Source organism: Hordeum vulgare, chromosome 4H (genome assembly GCF_904849725.1).
Source record: "Hordeum vulgare subsp. vulgare chromosome 4H, MorexV3_pseudomolecules_assembly, whole genome shotgun sequence".
NCBI classification, from domain to species: domain Eukaryota; kingdom Viridiplantae; phylum Streptophyta; class Magnoliopsida; order Poales; family Poaceae; genus Hordeum; species Hordeum vulgare.
The window spans coordinates 217,490,043-217,510,921 of NC_058521.1; the positions used below are offsets into that span (position 1 = coordinate 217,490,043).

Consider the following 20,879-nt stretch of genomic DNA (forward strand, 5'->3'; position numbering starts at 1 on the left):
AGGGGAGCCCCAGGGGCCCCACAAGCCCCCACCCCGCGGCCAGGGGGGAGGTTGCGCCATCCAGGCTTGTGGGCCCCCTGAGCGCCCCCTGACCTAGGGGTTGCGCCTATAAATTCCCTAAAAAGTCCAAAAAAAACAGGAGATCATCGAAATCACTTTTCCGCCGCCGCAAGCTTCTATCTCCGCAAGATCCCATCTAGGCACGTTCTGGTGCCCTACCGGAGGGGGGATTCGGACACGGAGGCTTCTTCATCAACACCATTACCTCTCCGATGATGCATCAGTAGTTCACCATAGACCTACGGGTCCATAGCTAGTAACTAGATGGCTTCTTCTCTCTTGGATCTTCAATACAAAGTTCTCCATGATCTACATGGAGATCTATCCGATGTAATCTTCTTTTGCGGTGTGTTTGTCGAGATCCGATGAATTGTGGATTTATGATTAGATTATCTATGAATCTCATTTGAGTTTCTTCTGATCTCTCTTATCCATGATTGCATATCCTTGTAATTCTCTTCGAGTTGTGGGTTTTGTCTAGCCAACTAGATCTATGATTCTTGCAATGGGAGAAGTGCTTGGTTTTGGGTTCATACCGTGCGGTGACCTCAGCCAGTGACAGAAGGGGTAGCGAGGCACGCATCATGTTGTTGCCATCAAGGGTAAAAAGATGGGGTTTTCATCATTGGTTTGAGATTATCCCTCTACATTATGTCATCTTGCTTAAGGCGTTACTCTGTTCATCGTGAACTCAATACACTAGATGCATGCTGGATAGCGGTCGATGTGTGGAGTAATAGTAGTAGATGCAGAAAGTATCGGTCTACTTGTCTCGGACGTGATGCCTATATGTATGATCATTGCCTTAGATATCGTCATGACTTTGTGCGGTTCTATCAATTGCTCGACAATAATTTGTTCACCCATCGTGATATTTGCTATTATGAGAGAAACTTCTAGTGAACACTATGGCCCCCAGGGTCTACTCCACACCATATTTTCAACCGTACACTTTTTACTTCGTTGCACTTTCCGCCTTGAGATCTCACTTTGCAAACAATCTTGAAGGGATTGACAACCCCTTTGAAGCGTTGGGTGCAAGCTTGTTTGTGTTTGCGCAGGTACTTTGGACTTGACGAGGCCCTCCTTCTGGATCGATACCTTGGTTCTCAAACTAAGGGAAATACTTACTGCTCCTATGCTGCATCACCCTTTCCTCTTGAAGGGAAAAACCGACGCAAACCAGAGAAGTAACAAGAAGAATTCCTAAGCGCCAGGGAAGGACTTTTGTTGCCGCAGCAGAAGAATTTCTGGCGCCGTTGCCGGGGAGGAAGATCAAGTCAAGAACTCATCCAAGTAGGTGTCGCAAACTCATCTCTTGCATTTACTTTGTTTGCCAGTTGCCTCTCGTTTTCCTCTCCCCCACTTCACCAATTTGCCTTTTTCGTTTGCCTTTTTCGTTCGCCCTTTTTCTCGCTTGCTCTTTGTTTGCTTGTGTGCCTGCTTGCTTGTTGAAGTCACCATGAATGAAAACACCAAACTTTGTGACTTCTCGAATACTAATAATAATGATTTTATTAGTACTCCGATTGCTCCTGCCACTAGTGCGGAGTCATACGAAATCAATGCCGCTTTGCTGAATCTTGTTATGAAAGAGCAATTCTCTGGCCTTCCTAGTGAAGATGCCGCATCCCATCTCAATACCTTCATTGAGCTTTGCGATATGCAAAATAAAAAAGATGTGGATAATGACGTGATTAAATTGAAGCTTTTTCCTTTATCGTTGCGAGATCGCGCAAAAACTTGGTTTTCTTCTTTGCCCAAAAATAGTATCGATTCTTGGGATAAGTGCAAAGATGCTTATATATCCAAGTATTTTCCACCGGCTAAGATCATCTCTCTCCGTAATGATATCACGAATTTCAAGCAACTTGATCATGAACATGTTGCACAAGCTTGGGAGAGAATAAAATTAATGATTAGAAATTGTCCCGCTCATGGCTTGAGCCTTTGGATGATTATTCAAATCTTTTACGTTGGCTTGAATTTCGCTTCTAGAAATATCTTGGACTCCGCCTCGGGTGGAACGTTCATGGAAATCACATTAGGAGAAGCCACAAAGCTCTTAGACAACATCATGACGAACTACTCTCAGTGGCACACTGAAAGGTCACTTACTAGTAAGAAGGTACACACTATAGAAGAAATTAACTCGTTTGCTAAGATGGACGAGTTAATGAATTTGGTTGCTAGTAGAAGTGCTCCTTTGGATCCTAATGATATGCCTTTGTCTTCTTTGATTGAGAGTAGCAACGCTAGCTTGGACGTTAATTTTGTTGGTAGGAATAACTTTGGCAACAACAATGCTTTTAGTGGAAACTATGTTCCTAGGCCTTTTCCTAGTAACTCCTCTAATAACTTTGGCAACTCCTACAACAATACTCATGGAAATTACAATAGATTACCCTCTGATCTAGAGAGTAATATCAAAGAGTTCATCAACTCTCAAAAGATTTTCAATGCGTCCATAGAGGAAAAACTACTCAAAATTGACGATTTGGCTAAGAGCGTTGATAGAATTTCTTGTGATGTTGATGCTTTGAAAGTTAGATGTGCTCCTCCCAAAATCAACATGGATGAAACTTTGAAAGCTATGTGTGTTTCCATGATTGAGAGCCAAGAAAAAACCGCCCAAATTCGTGCTAGACATGCATGGCTTAAAAAGGCGTGTTCTCGTGATGAGAATCACGAAGATCTTAAAGTGCTTGGTGTGACTCCCATTGAATCTTTGTTTTCTTGTGTCAAACCTAATGATTATGGGGCTAGATATGAATCCACTTTGGTTGAAAAGTGCCCCAATGATTCGGAGTCCATCTATCTTGATGCTAAAAGCATTAAAAGTGGAGTAGAAGATGTTAAAACTTTGAGTAGTAATGAAATTACTACCGTGGATTTCAAGGAATTCAATTATGATAGTTGCTCCTTGATTGAATGCATTTCTTTGATGCAATCCATGTTGAACTCTCCACACGCTTATAGCCAAAACAAGGCCTTTACCGATCATATCGTCGAAGCTATGATAAAATCTCTTGAAGAGAAACTTGAATTGGAAGTGTCTATCCCTAGAAAGCTTCATGATGAGTGGGAACCTACCATCAAAATCAAAATAAAAACTATGAGTGCATTGCTTTGTGTGATTTGGGTGCTAGTGTTTCTGCGATTCCAAAGTCTTTATGTGATGTTCTAGGTTTTAATGAGATTGAAGAGTGTTCTCTTAATTGGCATCTTGCTGATTCTACTATCAAGAAACCCATGGGAAGGATCAATGATGTTCTTATTATTGCAAATATGAACTATGTACCCGTGGATTTCATTGTGCTTGACATTGATTGCAATCCTAAATGCCCCATTATTCTTGGTAGACCTTTCCCAAGGACTATCGGTGCTATCATCGATATGAAGGAAGGGAATATTAGATTTCAATTTCCTTTAAGGAAGGGCATGGAACACTTTCCTAGAAATAAAATAAGATTGCTTTATGAATCCATGATGAGGTCCACTTATGGTTTGAGCACCAAAGACGACGATACGTGATTCTATCGCTTCTATGCCTAGCTAAGGGCGTTAAACAATAGCGCTTGTTGGGAGGCAACCCAATGAATTTATATTTTTCTTTCTGTTTTGTTGCATCCACACTTTCATAATTCTGTTGTGATTGTGTATTTTGTGTGTGTTTATTTTTGTGTTTGAGCCAAGCAAAACCTTTATGACTAGTATTGGTAATGGTTGTTTGATCCTGCTGGAAAAAGACAGAAACTTTTCGCTCACGAGATGATTTTTCACTTTTATTCAGAAAGGGATTTTGAGTTGATTATTTTTGCTGCTGATTGATATGATTTTTTCCCAGGCCGTCGTAATTGTTCAGATTTTTTGAGGCACCAGAAGTATACAGATTGCTACAGACTGGTCTGTTTTTGACAGATTCTATTTTTGTTGAGTTGGTTGCTTGTTTTGATGAAACTATGGTTAGTACCGAGGGGTACTAGCCATGGAGAAGTGAGAATACAGTAGCCCAACACCAATATAGATGGAATTCAAGTTTGCTAGAGTACCAAAAGAAGTGGTAGTTTGTTTTCTTGTACTAATGTTATCACAAGTTTCTGTTTAAGTTTTGTGTTGTGAAGTTTTCAAGTTTTAGGTGATGTTCTCATGGACAAAGAGATAAGGAGTGGAAAGAGATCAAGCTTGGGGATGCCCAAGGCATCCCAAGCCAAACTCAAGGACACCAAAAAGCCTAAGCTTGGGGATGCCCCGGGAAGGCATCCCCTCTTTCGTCTTCAATCCATCTTTAACATTACTTGGAGCTATATTTTTATTCACCACATGATATGTGTTTTGCTTGGAGCGTGTTGTATCGTAGGAGTCTTTTCCTTTTGTTGTGTCACAATCATCCTTGCTGCACACCTTTTTGAGAGAGAGAGAGAGAGACATGCACTCATCGTGATTTTGCTAGAATGCTCATAGTGCTTCACTTATATCTTTTGAGCTAGATACTTTTGCTCTTGTGCTTCACTTATATATTTTAGAGCATGGCGGTGTGTGATTTGGTAGCTGGCTTATGCTATGAAAGTAGTCCCAAATGTGATAGGTACCCAAAGAGGATGCAAAAACCTCCATCTTCATGTGCATTGAGTAGAAAGAGAAGTTTCGATTCCTCTCAATTAGTTTTGAGACGTGGATTCGGTAATATTGAGAGGTATGTTAGTAGGGTGTTGTGAATCTAGAGATACTTGTGTTGAAGTTAGTGATTCCCGTAGCATGCACTTATGGTGAACCGCTATGTTAGGAAGTCGGAGCATAATTGATCTATTGATTGTCATCCTTTGTGTTGAGGTCGGGATCGCGCGATGGTTTACACCTACCAACCCTTCCCCTAGGAGTATGCATTTAGCACTTTGTTTCGATTTCTAATAAAAACTTTCGCAATAAGTATGTGAGTTCTTCATGACTAATGTGAGCCCATGGTATAGATGCACTTTCACCTTCCACCATTGCTAGCCTCTCTAGTGTCACGCAATTCTCGCCGGTGCACAAACCCACCAAATTCCTTCCTCAAAACAGCCACCATATCTACCTACTATGGCATTTTCATAGCCATTCCGAGATATATTGCCATGCAACTCCCATTGTTCCATCGCATGACTTGTGCCGTCACTCTCATATTGCCATTGCATGATCGTAAGATAGCTAGCGAGATGTTTCAACGTCATACGCCATGCTAGATCGTTGCACATCCCGGTACACTGCCGGAGGCATTTCCTATGGAGTCATCATCATTGTGATCTTTGAGCTGTGAGTAAATAAAAGTGTGATGATCATCATTATTAGAGCATTGTCCCATGTGAGAAAAAAAAGAGGCCAAAGAGCCCAAAAAAACAGAGAATAAAAAGAGGCCTAAGAGCCCAAATGAAAAAAAGGAGAGAAAAGAGAGAAGGGACAATGCTACTATCTTTTTCCACGCTTGTGCTTCATGATAGCACCATGTTATTCATGATTGAGAGCTTCTTGCTTTGTCACTACCATATGCTAGTGGGAATCTTCATTATATAACTTGGCTTGTATATTCCAATGATGGGCTTCCTCAAAATTGCCCTAGGTCTTCGTGAGCAAGCAAGTTGGATGCACACCCAGTAGTTTTCCATTTGAGCTTTCACATACTTATAGCTCTACTGCATCTCTTGTATGGCAATACCTACTCATTCACATTGATATCTATTAATGGGCATCTCCATATCCTATTGATACGCCGAGTCAGTGTGACCATCTCCTCCTTTTTGTCTCACAACCACCACCACACTCTATTCCACCTATAGTGCTATATCCATGGCTCGCGCTCATGTATTGCGTGATAGTTATAAAAAGTTTGAGAAAGTAAGAGTGCGAAAACAATTACTTGGCCAATACCGGGGTTGTGCATGATTTACATTAGTTGTATGAGGATGATGGAGCATAGCCAGACTATATGATTTTGTAGGGATAACTTTCTTTGGCCTTGTTATTTTGAAAGTTCATGATTACTTTGCTAGTTTACTTGAAGTATTATTGTTTTCATGTCAATAGAAAACTATTTTTTTGGATCTTACGGATCTGAACATTCATGCCACGTGAAAGAAGTTGCGAAGGACAACTATGCTAGGTAGCATTCCACATCAAAATTCATTCTTTATCACTTTCCTACTCGAGGACGAGCACGAGTTAAGATTGGGGATGCTTGATACGTCTCCAACGTATCTATAATTTTTGATGGTTTCATGCTATTATCTTGTCAAACTTTGGATGTTTTGCATGCCTTTTATATATTTTTGGGACTAACTTATTAACTCAGTGCCAAGTGCGAGTTCCTATTTTTTTCCATGTTTTTGACCCCTTTCAGAGGAGATTTTGAAACGGAGTCCAAACGGAAGAAAATCCCCGAAAAGATTTTTTTTCGAACGGAAGAAGATCGGGGAGCTTGGGAGCCAAGGCAGGGGAGCCCCAGGGGCCCCACAAGACCCCACCCCGCGGCCAGGGGGAGGCCGCGCCATCCAGGCTTGTGGCCCCCCTGAGCGCCCCCTGACCTAGGGGTTGCGCTTATAAATTCCCTAAAAATCCCAAAAAAATCAGGAGATCATCGAAATCACTTTTCCGCCGCCGCAAGCTTCTGTCTCCGCACGATCCCATCTCGGGCACGTTCTGGTGCCCTGCCGGAGGGGGGATTCAGACACGGAGGGCTTCTTCATCAACACCATTACCTCTCCGATGATGCGTGAGTAGTTCACCATAGACCTACGGGTCCATAGCTAGTAACTAGATGGCTTCTTCTCTCTCTTGGATCTTCAATACAAAGTTCTCCATGATCTTCATGGAGATCTATCCGATGTAATCTTCTTTTGCGGTGTGTTTGTCGAGATCCGATGAATTGTGGATTTATGATCAGATTATCTATGAATTTTTTTTTGAGTTTCTTCTGATCTCTCTTATGCATGATTTCATATCCTTGTAATTCTCTTCGAGTTGTGGGTTTTGTTTGGCCAACTAGATCTATGATTCTTGCAATGGGAGAAGTGCTTGGTTTTGGGTTCATACTGTGCGGTGACCTCACCCAATGACAGAAGGGGTAGCGAGGCACGCATCGCGTTGTTGCCATCAAGGGTAAAAAGATGGGGTTTTCATCATTAGTTTGAGATTATCCCTCTACATCATGTCATCTTGCTTAAGGCGTTACTCTGTTCGTCATGAACTCAATACACTAGATGCATGCTAGATAGCGGTCGATGTGTGGAGTAATAGTAGTAGATGCAGAAAGTATCGGTCTACTTGTCTCGGACGTGATGCCTATATGTATGATCATTGCCTTAGATATCGTCATGACTTTGCGTGGTTCTATCAATTGCTCGACAACAATTTGTTCACCCACCGTGATATTTGCTATTATGAGAGAAGCTTCTAGTGAACACTATGGCCCCCAGGGTCTACTCCACACCATATTTTCAGCCTTACACTTTTTACTTCGTTGCACTTTCCGCCTTGAGATCTCACTTTGCAAACAATCTTGAAGGGATTGACAACCCCTTTGAAGCGTTGGGTGAAAGCTTGTTTGTGTTTGCGCAGGTACTTTGGACTTTACGAGGCCCTCCTTCTAGATCGATACCTTGGTTCTCAAACTGAGGGAAATACTTACTGCTCCTGTGCTGCATCACCCTTTCCTCTTCAAGGGAAAAATGACGCAAACCAGAGAAGTAACAAGAAGAATTCCTAAGCGACAAGGAAGGACTTTTGTTTGCGCAACAAATGCTAACAAAGTATGCAAGCTCCAGCGATCTATTTATGGACTGGTGCAAGCATCTCGGAGTTGGAATAAGCGCTTTGATGAGGTTATCAAAGCATTTGGGTTTATACAAGTGGTTGGAGAATCTTGTATTTACAAGAAAGTGAGTGGGAGCTCTGTGGCATTTCTAATATTATATGTGGATGACATATTGCTGATTGGAAACAACGTGGAGTTTTAGAGAGCGTAAAGGATTACTTGAATAAAATATTCACGATGAAGGACCTAGGAGAAGCTGCTTATATTCTAGGCATTAAGATCTATAGGGATAGATCGAGACGCCTGATAGGACCTTCACAAAGCACATACCTTGATAAAGTTTTGAAGAAGTTCAAAATGGAACATTCCAAGAAGGGGTTCTTGCCAGTGTTACAAGGTATAAAATTGATAAGACTCAGTGCCCAACAACTGCGGAAGATAGAGAACAAATGAGTCCCATCCCCTATGCTGCAACCACAGGTTCTATCATGTATGCAATGTTGTGCACTAGACCAGACGTCAGCTTGGCCATAAGTATGGCAGGCAGGTTTTAAAGTAATCCAGGAGTGGATCACTGGATGGCGGTCAAGAATATTCTGAAGTACCTTAAAAGGACTAAGGAAATGTTTCTCGTTTATGGAGGTGACGAAGAGCTCGTCGTAAAGGGTTAAGTCTCAAACCGGATATGTACTTATTCTTAATGGGGGTGCGGTAAGCTGGTGCAGTTCCAAGCAAAGCGTCGTAGCAGATTCTACATGTGAAGCAAAGTACATGGATGCCTCGGAGGCAGCTAAAGAGGGTGTCTGGATGAAGCAGTTCATGACGGATCTTGGAGTTGTGCCGAGCGTACTAAATCCAATAACTCTGTTCTGTGACAACACTGGTGCCATTGCCTTAGCAAAGGAACCAAGGTTTCACAAGAAGACCAGACATATCAAACGACGCTTCAACCTCATCCGCGACTAAGTTGAAGGAGAGGACGTAAATATTTGCAAAGTGCACAGAGATCTGAATGTAGCAGACCCGCTCACTAAATCTCTTCCACGGGCAAAACATGATCAACACCAGAACTGTATGGGTGTTAGATTTATTACAATGTAAATCGCATGGCGATGTGAGGACTAGATTATTGACTCTAGTGCAAGTGGGAGACTGTTGGAAATATGCCCTAGAGGCAATGATAAAATAGTTATTATTATATTTCTTGTTACAAGATAATCGTTTATTATCCTTGCTATAATTGTATTGAATGAAAACATAGATACATGTGTGGATACATAGACAAAACAATGTCCCTAGCAAGCCTCTAGTTGGCTAGCCAGTTGATCAATGATAGTCAAGGTTTTCTCACTATATGCAAGTGTTGTCACTTCATAACTGGATCACATCATTAGGAGAATCATGTAATGGACTAGACCCAAACTATGAATGTAGCATGTTGATCGTGTCATTTTGTTGCTATTGTTTTCTGCGTGTCAAGTATTTATTCCTATGACCATGAGATCATATAACTCACTGGCATTGGAGGAATACCTTGTGTGTATCAAACGTTGCAACGTAACTGGGTGACTATAAAGGTGCTCTACAGGTATCTCCGAAGGTGTCCGTTGAGTTAGTATGGATCAAGACTGGGATTGTCACTCCGTGTGACGGAGAGGTATCTCGGGGCCCACTCGGTAATACAAATCACACACAAGCCTTGCAAGCAATGTGACTAAGTGTAAGTCACAGGATCTTGTATTACAGAACGAGTAAAGAGACTTGACGGTAACAAGATTGAAATAGGTATGCGGATACCGACGATCGAATCTCAGGCAAGTAACATACCAAAGGACAAAGGGAATGACATACGGGATTATATGAATCATTGGCACTGAGGTTCGACCGATAAGATCTTCGGAGAATATGTAGGATCCAATATGGGCATCCAGGTCCCGCTATTGGATTTGAATCACGAAGCTGTACCACTACATCAACCGCGTTTCTTAACGCTCCCCGCTTAGCAATCTACAAGGGTACGTAGATCTAATCTCCTCTCGTAGATGGACATCACCATGATAGGTCTTCGTGTGCGTAGGAAATTTTTTGTTTCCCATGCAACGTTCCGCAACAAGCTCCACCACCACCACCATCATGCCGCCATGCTGGAGAACTCATCTACCTCTCCGCCGCTCTTGCTGGATCAAGAAGGCGGGGATCGTCACCGAGCTGTACGTGTGCTGAATGCGGAGGTGTCGTCCGTTCGGCACTAGATCGGGATGGACCGTGATGGGATCGCGGGACGGATCGTAATGAGATCGCGAGACGGGCTGCGATTTGGATCGCGAATATGTTCCACTACACCAACCACGTTATATACGCTTCCGCTTAGCGATCTACAAGGGTATGCAGATTCACTCTCCTCTCTCGTAGATGATCATCACCATGGATAGGTATTGCGTCTGCGTAGAATTTTTTTGTTTCCCATGCGACGTTCCCCAACATAGTACTTGGCTGGAAATTAGATCGGACGGCCATGAAGAAGTGAAACACAAGATCGGACGGCTAAAATCATGAGGTGCGTGAGAGGGTAGGGAAAGGATGCAATTTTACTGTCCTCAATAAGGAATACACGTTGAAGGTAATCGCTTGTCGAGATTGACAAAGCGTAGACCTCACAGTAAGAAAGGATATTCTGCAAATGAGCAGTAAATCCCAACTCATTACCTTGTGATTTCGAATAAGATGAGGGAGAAATATTAAAAAAGTGCAAGTTTGATATGCGAGAAAAGCTGATTTCAATCGCAAAAACATGTTCAAGAGATATGTGGTAAACACATGAAACATGTCATTCTTCCCACATGAAATCCGGTAATTTATTTATATTATTAAGTCATTGCATAATATAAGCACACCTAATTACATAAGTCATAACTAGAATAAATCTAGAATCAGGACTAGAATGTAAGTAGTCAAACTAGATATAGTCTAACCTTGCACTAATACAATAATTAGTACTAAATTTTAACTAAAAACAGAGAAAAAAATGAAACAAGTCCTACTCGGGCAGGCCCACAGCCGAGTAGGAGGAGGCTGGCCGGCGGCTGGGCCTGGGTCGCCCCGGCCTTTGGCAAGCCCCTCCAGCCACCGCATAAGAGAGGGAGAGGGGAGAGGGCGGTACGGATAAGGGTCAGAGACCCGATCCAATCCATCCACTCGATCCCCACCTCCGCTCAACGCATGAATGGGACGAGAGGCCGCCAGCGTCAGCGAGGCTGCCAACGCCTCCCCACCCCGCGTCACCAATGCAACACAGAGGAGCTCGCCTCGTCTGACGAAGAAACGAGGACGACATGGTCGCGAGGACCTCCCTGCAGCGGCGTGGTGGAGAAATCGAGGCCGGCCGGATCCTATGAGCTGATGCGGCGGTCGAGGGCAGCGATGGCACACCCGAATAGGCGGCCGAAGCGCCGCTCCACGTGCTTGCTCGAGCCCGCGTTCGTCTCCTACGGTGGCAAGACGTTGGCCTCGGTCCGGTAGCCTCGGCTACCGTCATGGGCGTCGACGGCGCGAGCCAGACCACCGAAGGCGAAGGGGGTGGATGCGCCCCGGGGGGGGGGGGGGGCGGAGCAGGCGCGGTTGTGGCCCCGTGCGCCGCAGGGGCGCTCGGGCCGGCCACGAGCCAGGGGTCAAACCCCATTGGCGTATGGCCACGGGCGCGAGGAGCACCGCGGTGGGCGCATCCGAGGGCGCAGCGGTCGCATCCAGAGGCATGGCGACCTCCACACGCGCCCCTCCCAGCGCCATGGTGACCGCGTCCAACGACGTCGCAACCGAAGCAGCGGATGGCCTGCATCCGACAACAGAAAACGTTGGAGTCCACCCACTCCATGGCGACGGCGAGCAATGAGGCGGTAGCGCCGTCCTCGCGGATGAGGCAAAAGAAAAAGCGAGACGAGGCCTAGCATCTCACTGGCGATGAGTCCTCCTTTCCTTCTCACTTTCTTTGTTCTCTTTTGCTCTTGTGTGGTAGGCAAGTGGTGATAACGTGTTGTAAGTTCAAGAAGGAATGAGAGATGAACAAATAAAATAAACTTGTGTCTTTATTGATGATCTTTACAGATTACTCCCTCCGTTCTTAAATGTAAGTCTTTTTAAAGATTCTACTATGGACTATATACGGATGTATATAGACATATTTTAGAGTGTATGTTCATTCATTTTGTTTCTTATGTAGTCATAGTAAAATCTTTAAAATGATTTATATTTAGAAACAGAGGGAGTATATAAAGAGACGCCTTCATAATAAGACGTCCGTTTGTATGTCGGTTCGGAGGGTGATTTCACGAGCCATCACGATAGTTGCCAAGGAGCAACTGCACATGGGAAAATAGGGATTCCCCTAATTAATCGCATGGATTAATTAATCTTAACACTTTCTGGTTGTCTCGTCGTCGCTGAGTTCCGAAACCCAAACCCAGCCCCCGCTCCTTTCCTTTCCCTTCCACCGGGCTTAACGACCTCGAAAAAGAGTAAAGCCAGAGAGAAAGCTACACCCCACCGAATCCCACAACCGAGAAGAGGAAGAAGGAGAAGGAGGAGGGAGCGAGCGAGAGCGCTGACGATGCAGCAGGCGATGTCCTTGCCCCCGGTAGCGGTTGGCACGGCGTCCCCACCGGCCGGCATCACCACCGAGCAGATCCAAAAGGTTCGATCCGCGCCTCCTTCCTGCTAGGGTTACGCAGATGCTTCCTTCAAGCGATTGATTCGACCATAGGCCTCACCCTTTTCGTGTCTGGTTGGAGAAATATCGCCCCTATTTCGCTCTCCTCCCGCTCTATAGCCTTAGGTGATCTCATCAGATTCTCGCTTGTCTGCTCTCGTTAATATACTCTATCAGCTAACTGCACGTGCGTGGTGGCGCATTCAGAAAGCTACAGAAGCACGTCTATGCAAGAGGGTTTTAGCAACAAAATGAAACCAGGATAAGGGGATTGGAAATAGACATATTAATAGGAGTAGCAAAAGAGCACGTGCGTTGCAACGCGAGAGAAAATAACACACGCTCTTAACCCAATAACCATGACTAACCTTAAAAGGCCCTTTGTTAGTTTCACATGGCATCACACTTGTGTTGCCAACAGTAGCCTCAGTGCTCACACAACGAAAACACGTTTGAATGTGGTAGAGAAACTAGAGAGGTGCTGGGCGCAGCTGAAAGGAAATCCAAGAAGAGTCCATGAAAGGCTAGCACGATTAGGATCCTTTGTAGGGTTTATCTCGGAAGAGAAGGCTATGAAGCGAACATCTCTTCTTTGGGAGAGAGTCGGTCCTAAGGTCTTTCTCTCTCTCGCGCGCGTGCACGCACGCTCGCTCGGAATAAGAGAGAAATATGTTGTTTTTTCCTGCGAGGTTTTTCATAGGTGTGCATGCATGGTTTTTGATATTGTTTTTCTCTCGAACTGGTTTTAGTGGGTGTTCATTATTTGCAATTCGGATCGCCACTGGTACGAAAGAAAAAGGATCGTGCACTATAAATTAAGTTTGCACCAGAAATAATATTTTAGAAATAGTTAACAGCTAAAAATAACATCATATTTTGATTCTACACATTTTTCTAATCAAATTTCCTATATAACATGTTAAAATCGGAGTTACGGTTTAAAAGATATGGATAATTTTGTTTTACATGAACTGCGGATTGATTAACCGAAACGTCAAGGGGTTTTCTGTTAAAAGAAACAAAAGGTTCAGCTGACTTAAAATATGGACGGCAGGTTGATTACCTAAAAGGTCAGGGTTTTTTCTAAAAAAATACAAAAATGTTTGATTTAAACATGCACCACGTGTTAATTTATGAAAAACTGAGGGGTTTATTTGCAAAATGGCGTGACTGAGAAGCACTCCGTGCTTTATTATTAAGTATAGAAGTAGAGATTGTGAATAGACATGCACTTGTAGGGTTGATAGGAGGTAAATATCATTGTCTGCCAAAAACCAATGGTGACCATCAATCACGCAGCTGAATCTTGCCAACTCGATGTGGCCTGATGGCCTGTGAGCCTCGTGGTTCGTGGTTCTGTACCACAAGATACGGCTCATCAGCCATGCTCTGTGGTGCTACTGCAGACTTACCCTTGTGCATCTGCAAGACGGCATCGTTTGCATGACCAATGTGGTTTCCACCATCCTCGCCAAGTCCATCATCCACCGATGTGTGACAAGCAGCCGTGCAATACCACTGTCGGACCATGGCCGCTGTGCCACAGAACATGGCTTGCTTGCTGATGTTCAGTGACTGCAATTATCTATCAACAATCACCAACCACCACACGGTGTAGCCTTTTCACTAGAGGATTGCTGCCGGTATGATGCCACTCATCAGCCCCTTCTGTATGATGCCACCCATCCACAAGCATGGAGTTGGATTTTATTTTGTTAATTGTATTTTTGCTAAATGAATGACTTTGTTTTACCAACTTAACTGTATAGCTATTTGCTCAATGGCACCCTTCGATAGCTACAGCCAGACCTTTTCCAACATCATCTCTGTGTTTCCAAATCATGGACTCCTGATAGTTACATAAGCAACTAAGTTTAACTCCAAAAGAGTCAGAAATCATCAGTATCCATCTGAACACATTTCTATCCAAAGACCGGTTCAAGAAATATCAACTATGCTGGCACGATAAAAGAAGTAAGAATATATGGGACGGCGCTTCTTCACGAATAAAGTTTCTTGTGTGGTTCTTACACAACATTGCACCAGTGAATGTAAAATCGATGAGTTATGACTATGGAATCCTAGTGTTATAGTATGATCATATTTACGCATTAAATATATATTACTACCTAAGTCTCAAAATATAAGACATTTTTGTAGGCTAGTAGCTTTTTACTAACAGTTGTCTTCTTTTTTCAGTATTTGGATGAAAATAAGCAACTTATTTTGGCCATCCTTGAAAATCAGAACCTAGGAAAGTTGGCTGAATGTGCTCAGTAAGTGGCTTGCTAATTTGGTTTACTGCTTGCAATTACCACACGAAATGTTTATTGTTGGTTTCATATTTTGCGGCCAGAGATCTCTCAGGTATTCTTAATTCCTATATACCCTCTATGGGCTCATATTTTGTACTTATTACATGCTGTATTGCAGAATACCTTATACCTGCCATTCCGTGTATACTGTTTCCGAAAAATGTCGTTTTCCCGCATCCCCAATATCCATATCCCCACAATGATGAAACTGCCAATGCATTGACCCTGTTCTCTCGTTTTATGTGATGTAGTGTGAAACTGCATACAACAACAACAACAAAGCCTTTAGTCCGAAACAAGTTGGGGTAGGCTAGAGGTGAAACCCATAAGATCTCGCGACTAACTCATGGTTCTGGTACATGGATGGCAAGCTTCCACACACCCCTATCCATGACTAGTTCTTTGGTGATGCTCCACTCCTTCAGATCTCTCTTTGGGACTCTTCCCATGTCAAGTTTGGTCTACCCCGGTCTCTTTTGACATTATCAGCACGCTTTAGCCGTCCGCTATGCATTGGGACTTCTGGAGGCCTGCGTTGAATATGCCCAAACCATCTCCGACGATGTTGGACAAGCTTCTCTTCAATCGGCGCTACACCAACTCTAACTCGTATATCATCATTCCGTATTCGGTCCTTCCTTGTGTGGCCACACACCCATCTCAACATGCGCATCTCCGCCACACCTAATTGTTGCACATGTCGCCTTCTAGTCGGCCAACACTTAGCGCCATACAACATTGCGAGTCGAACTGCCGTCCTATAGAACTTACCTTTTAGCTTTTGTGGCACTCTCTCGTCACCGAGAATGCCAGAAGCTTGGCGCCACTTCATCTATCCGGCTTTAATTCGATGGTTCACATCTTCATCGATATCCCCATCCTTGTGCAACATTGATCCCAAATATCAAAAGATGTCCTTGTGAGGCACCACTTGCCCATCAAGGCTAACATCCTCCTCCTCGTGCCTAGTAGTACTGAAAGCGCACCTCATGTACTCGGTTTTAGTTCTACTAAGTTTAAAACCTTCCGATTCCAAGGTTTGTCTCCATTACTCCAACTTCCTGTTGACCCCCTTCTGACTATCATCGATTAGCACCACATCGTCTGCAAAGAGCATACATCATGGGGTATCTCCTTGTATATCCCTTGTGACCTCATCCATAACCAAGGCAAAAAGTTAAGGGCTCAAAGCTGACCCCTGATGCAGTCCTATCTTAATCGGGAAGTCGTCAGTATCGCCATCACTTGTTGGAACACTTGTCACAACATTATCGTATATGTCCTTGATGAGGGTAATGTAATTTGCTGGGGCTTTGTGTTTCTCCAAGGCCCACCACATAACATTCCTCGGTATCTTATCATAGGCCTTCTCCAAGTCAATCAACGCCATATGCAGATCCTTCTGTTGCTCCCTATATCTCCCCGTAAGTTGTCGTACCAAGAAAATGGCTTCCATGGTCAACCTCCCAGGCATGAAACCAAATTCATTTTTGGCCACGCTTGTCATTCTTCTTAAGCGGTGCTCAATGACTCTCTCCCATAACTTCATTGTATGGCTCATCAGTTTAATTCCACGATAATTAGTACAACTCTGAATATCCCACTTGTTCTTGAAGATTGGTACTAATATACTCCGTCTCCATTCTTCTGGCATCTTGTTTGTCCGAAAAATGAGGTTGAAAAGTTTGGTTAGCCATACTATCGCTATGTTCCCGAAGCCTCTCCACACCTCAATGCGGTTACAATCAGGGCCCATCGCCTTGCCTCCTTACATCCTCTTAAAAGCCTTCTTGACCTCCGACTCCTGGATTCGCCGCACAAAACGCCTACTAGTATCATCACAGGAGTCGTCTAGTTCAACCGTAGAGCTCTCACTCTCCCCATTGAACAACTTGTCAAAGTACTCCCGCCATCTATGCTTAATCTCCTCGTTCTTCACTAGGAGTTGATCTGCTCCGTCTTTGATGCACTTGATTTGGTCAATATCCCTCGTCTTCCTCTCTCGGATCTTGGCCATCTTATAGATGTCCCTTTCGCCCATCGTCGTGTCTAATCGCTGGTAGAGGTCGTCATACGCCCGACCCCTTGCTTCACTCAGAGCCCGCTTTGCGGCCTTCTTTGTCATCTTGTACTTCTCTATGTTGTCTGCATTCTTATCCAAATATAGGCGTCTGAAACAATCTTTCTTCTCCTTAATTGCCTTCTGGACATCATCGTTCCACCACCAGGTATCTTTAGCTTCTCTTATACTTCCCGTGGACACTCCAAACTCCTCTGAGGCCACCTTACGGATGCAAGTCGCCATCTTCATCCACATGTTGTCCGCATCACCTCCTTCCTACCAAGGCCCCTCCTTAATGACCCTCTCTTTGAATGCCCAAGCTACCTCCCCCTTGAGCTTCCACCACTTCGTTCTAGCGACTTTGGCATGCTTGTCCTGCTGAATACGAATCCGAAAGCGGAAGTCAACAACCAGAAGCTTATGCTGAGGGACAACATTCTCTCCATGTATCACCTTACAGTCTCGGCACGCACGCTCGTCTTCTCTTCTTGAGAGGATGAAATCAATCTGACTAGAGTGTGGACCACTACTATAAGTCACTATATGTGATTCTCTCTTCTTGAAGAGGGTGTTAGCTATGATCATGCCGTAGGCTAGTGCAAAGCTTAAGACATCTTCTCCTTCTTGATTCGTGATGCCATAGCCAAATCTCCTATGCACCCCTTCAAAACCTGTGTTAGACGTGTCCATGTGGCCATTGAGGTCTCCTCCTATGAAGAGTCTCTCGTCAATCGATACACTCCTAACCATGTCCTCTAGGCCTTTCCAGAACTCCCTCTTGGTGTTCTCATTGTGGCCTACTTGCGGGGCATACGCTGATAACGTTGAGAACCAAGTCCCCAACTACCAACTTGACCAGGATAATCCGGTCCCCACGTCTCTTGAAGTCCACCACTCCATTCTTGAGGCTCTTCCTGATCAAGATGCCTACTCCATTTCTGTTTGCAACCGTCCCTGTGTACCACAGCTTGAAGCCGGTACCCTCTACCTCCTTCGCCTTCTGTCCCCTCCTTTTGGTCTCTTGGACACAAAGGATATCAACACCTCTCCTCACCGCTGTATCAACTACCTCCCGAAGCTTACCTGTCAGAGACCCTACGTTCCAGCTACCTAAGCGAATCCTCCTAGGCTCGGCTAGCTTTCTTATACCTCGCACTCGTCGAGTCAAATGCGAAGACCCTTGCTCATTTTCCACGACACACGGGCGCTGATGTAGCGCGCCACTAAGGATGCGACGACCCGATCCTCGCTCACTTGCCACCGTATTCAGATCACGGAAAGGCGTGCCACCTGAGGGGTGACGGCCCAGCCCTTGCCCATTTGACACCACACCCGGGTTCCGATGTGCCGCGTCGCTGAGAGGGTTACGCCCCAACGAAAATCTTTTGGGTTTCATCTCCATAAGAGTGGCTGAGTTTTGATGTTGGCTCGCCAAGCCTATCACAACCCTCATTCACCCGGGCTTGGGACCGGCTATGTTGAGACAACATAGGCGGAGCTAGTGTGGAACTGCATAGTTGCCATTTTTTCGTTGAAGTTATGTGTATGGCATTCCAAATACAAACCTCTTTTGTATATGAGACATGTTTTGGTCGAAAAATGGTTGACGCTATAAAGACAGCAGTAGATTACAAATGAAATATACGATCTATCTTACATAATGCTCGGATTCAAGGACAATGTGAGTGTCTTTTAACAGCATCATTGTTTGTACAGTACTCTTCTTAAAATAAGATGTTTCTGGTACATTTGTGGTTGCCCTGTGTATACGACGTAAATTTAAGTTTTGGCCCAGTGATTACTGATTATTTGCATTCTTTGTCCAGTAATAACTCTTTTCACTTATGAAGTTCCTACAATTGATAGTGTACTACCTCTTTACTAATATATTTTTCCTTTGTACTAAAAATAGGCACCTACTGTGTCATTTTACTAATATATCTTTAGGTTTCAACTATTCATGCATGTTGTCTTTACCTTCTGTGAGGGTTTTGTTTTGACTGAAATGCAGCATAATGCCTTCAAGTCAAACTTTAAATGAATTCCTAAGCCTCCACATGTTAAGATGATTAAGGAGATGGAGTGTAAAATTCAAGATTTGCACTGTGCAATAAAAAAGTTTATGATTAACTCCACCTGTTCCTGTCTGAATTAGTACATGTTCTGTGGGTTCTGATAAAACGTAATCTCGAGAGGCACGATCTTGATCTTTGTAAAATCGGAGTATCGGACTGTTGCCAGCGGTTCCGCATTACAATTTCAGATAGGCAGATTAGTTCGAGTGTCGAGCTAAATTTCTTGTTTGTTGGGTTAAGGACCCCATATGGAGCAAAAGGACCTACATTTGGTGTTTATTGACTTGGAGAAGGCCTACAATAAGATACCGCGGAATGTCATGTGGTGAGCCTTGAAGAAGCACAAAGTGCCAACAAAGTACATACCCTCATCAAGGGCATGTATGATAATGGCGTGACAAGTGTTCGAACAAGTGATGATGTCACTGATGACTTTCCGATTAAAATATGACTGCACCTAGGGTCAGCTTTGAGCCCTTATCTTTTTGCCTTGGTGATGGATGAGGTCACAAGGAGATATCCCATGGTGTATGCTCTTTGCGGATGATGTAGTGCTAGTGGACGATAGTCGGACGGTATTAATAGGAAGTTAGCTATTGTAACAAACTTTGGAATCGAAAGGTTTTAGGCTTAGTAGAAATAAAACTGAATACATGAGGTGCGGTTTCATTACTACTAAGCACGAGGAGGAGGAGGTTAGCCTTGATGAGCACATTTCACCATCAATATCACGTGCCAAGGTTGGTTAGCATCGACCTCAGAAGGACACTTTTCGAGATTTCGGGTCAATGCTGTAGAAGGACGGTGATACCAATGAAGATGCCAAGGTTGGTTAGCATCGACCTCAGAAGGACACTTTTCGAGATTTGGGGTCAATGCTGTAGAAGGACGGTGATACCAATGAAGAATCAAAGCCGAAAGGATGAAGTGGACCCCATATGCCTTGCTAGTTTTGGATGTCAATTGATAGAGCTACACCACAAGCTTGTAATGTATTGTGGCCATCATATGATGTGCCTACGCAAATGCTTCCCTATAAATGGATGTGGTATTGCTGATGCATTTAGAATAACAGGGTTTATGCTCTGGACTTTTCTGGACTTTCAGGTATCAAGCTCAACTTCAAAAAAATCTCTTGTATCTGGCTGCTATCGCGGATGCCCAACCACCACAGAACCCTGCAAGTCGCCCCCAGGTTAGTCCGTTATCCATTTTGCAAACATATGGTGCTTACACGTGGTGCTGAGTTATCCATTTTGCAAACATATGGTGCAGCCTGGTTCTATGCAAGGCGCAGGGCATTACATGTCACAAGTACCAATGTTCCCTCCAAGAACCCCTTTAACCCCACAGCAGATGCAAGAGCAGCAGCACCAGCAACTTCAGCAGCAGCAAGCCCAGGCCCTTTCTTTCCCCACCCAGATGGTGATGAGACCAGGCACCGTCAACGGCATGCAGCAGCCTATGCAAGCAGCCGGCGACCTCCAGCCAGCAGCAGCAGCAGCAGCAGCAGCAGTAGCTGGAGGGAGCAAGCAGGACGCAGCAGTGGCTGGGGCCGTCTCGGAACCTTGTGGCGCCGAGAGCCACAAGAGCGCGGGAGCAGAGAAGGAGGTGGGCGGTGATGTAGCAAAATATTCCTAAGCTGTTAGTGTTAGGCAGAAATAACGCCATGTATGTATTGTACATATAAATGTCGCTAGGCTACCTGCATAGCCAGCGCCGTCGATGGTCGTTTTGAAATCTGGTTCGAACGAATTTGCCATGGTTCATACTTGATTTGTACTTTCAAGTTGCCCATCCCAACGTCCATTTTCTTTTTTACATTGCATGCTCTAAATTGGGATGCAGGCCGGCATCCCACATAAACCCACATAATATA

General features: G+C 44.3%; 1 protein-coding gene across 1 annotated transcript; it reads left to right on the forward strand.

The window, feature by feature from the left end:
- Positions 1-12,277: 12,277 nt before the first annotated feature.
- Positions 12,278-20,789, forward strand: LOC123448413 (GRF1-interacting factor 2-like). The gene is made up of 4 exons (XM_045125275.1): positions 12,278-12,533; positions 14,748-14,824; positions 20,108-20,195; positions 20,276-20,789. Exons 1-4 carry the CDS (start codon positions 12,450-12,452, stop codon positions 20,639-20,641), a joined length of 615 nt encoding a protein of 204 aa, XP_044981210.1. The 5' UTR covers positions 12,278-12,449; the 3' UTR covers positions 20,642-20,789.
- The last annotated feature ends 90 nt before the right edge of the window (positions 20,790-20,879 follow it).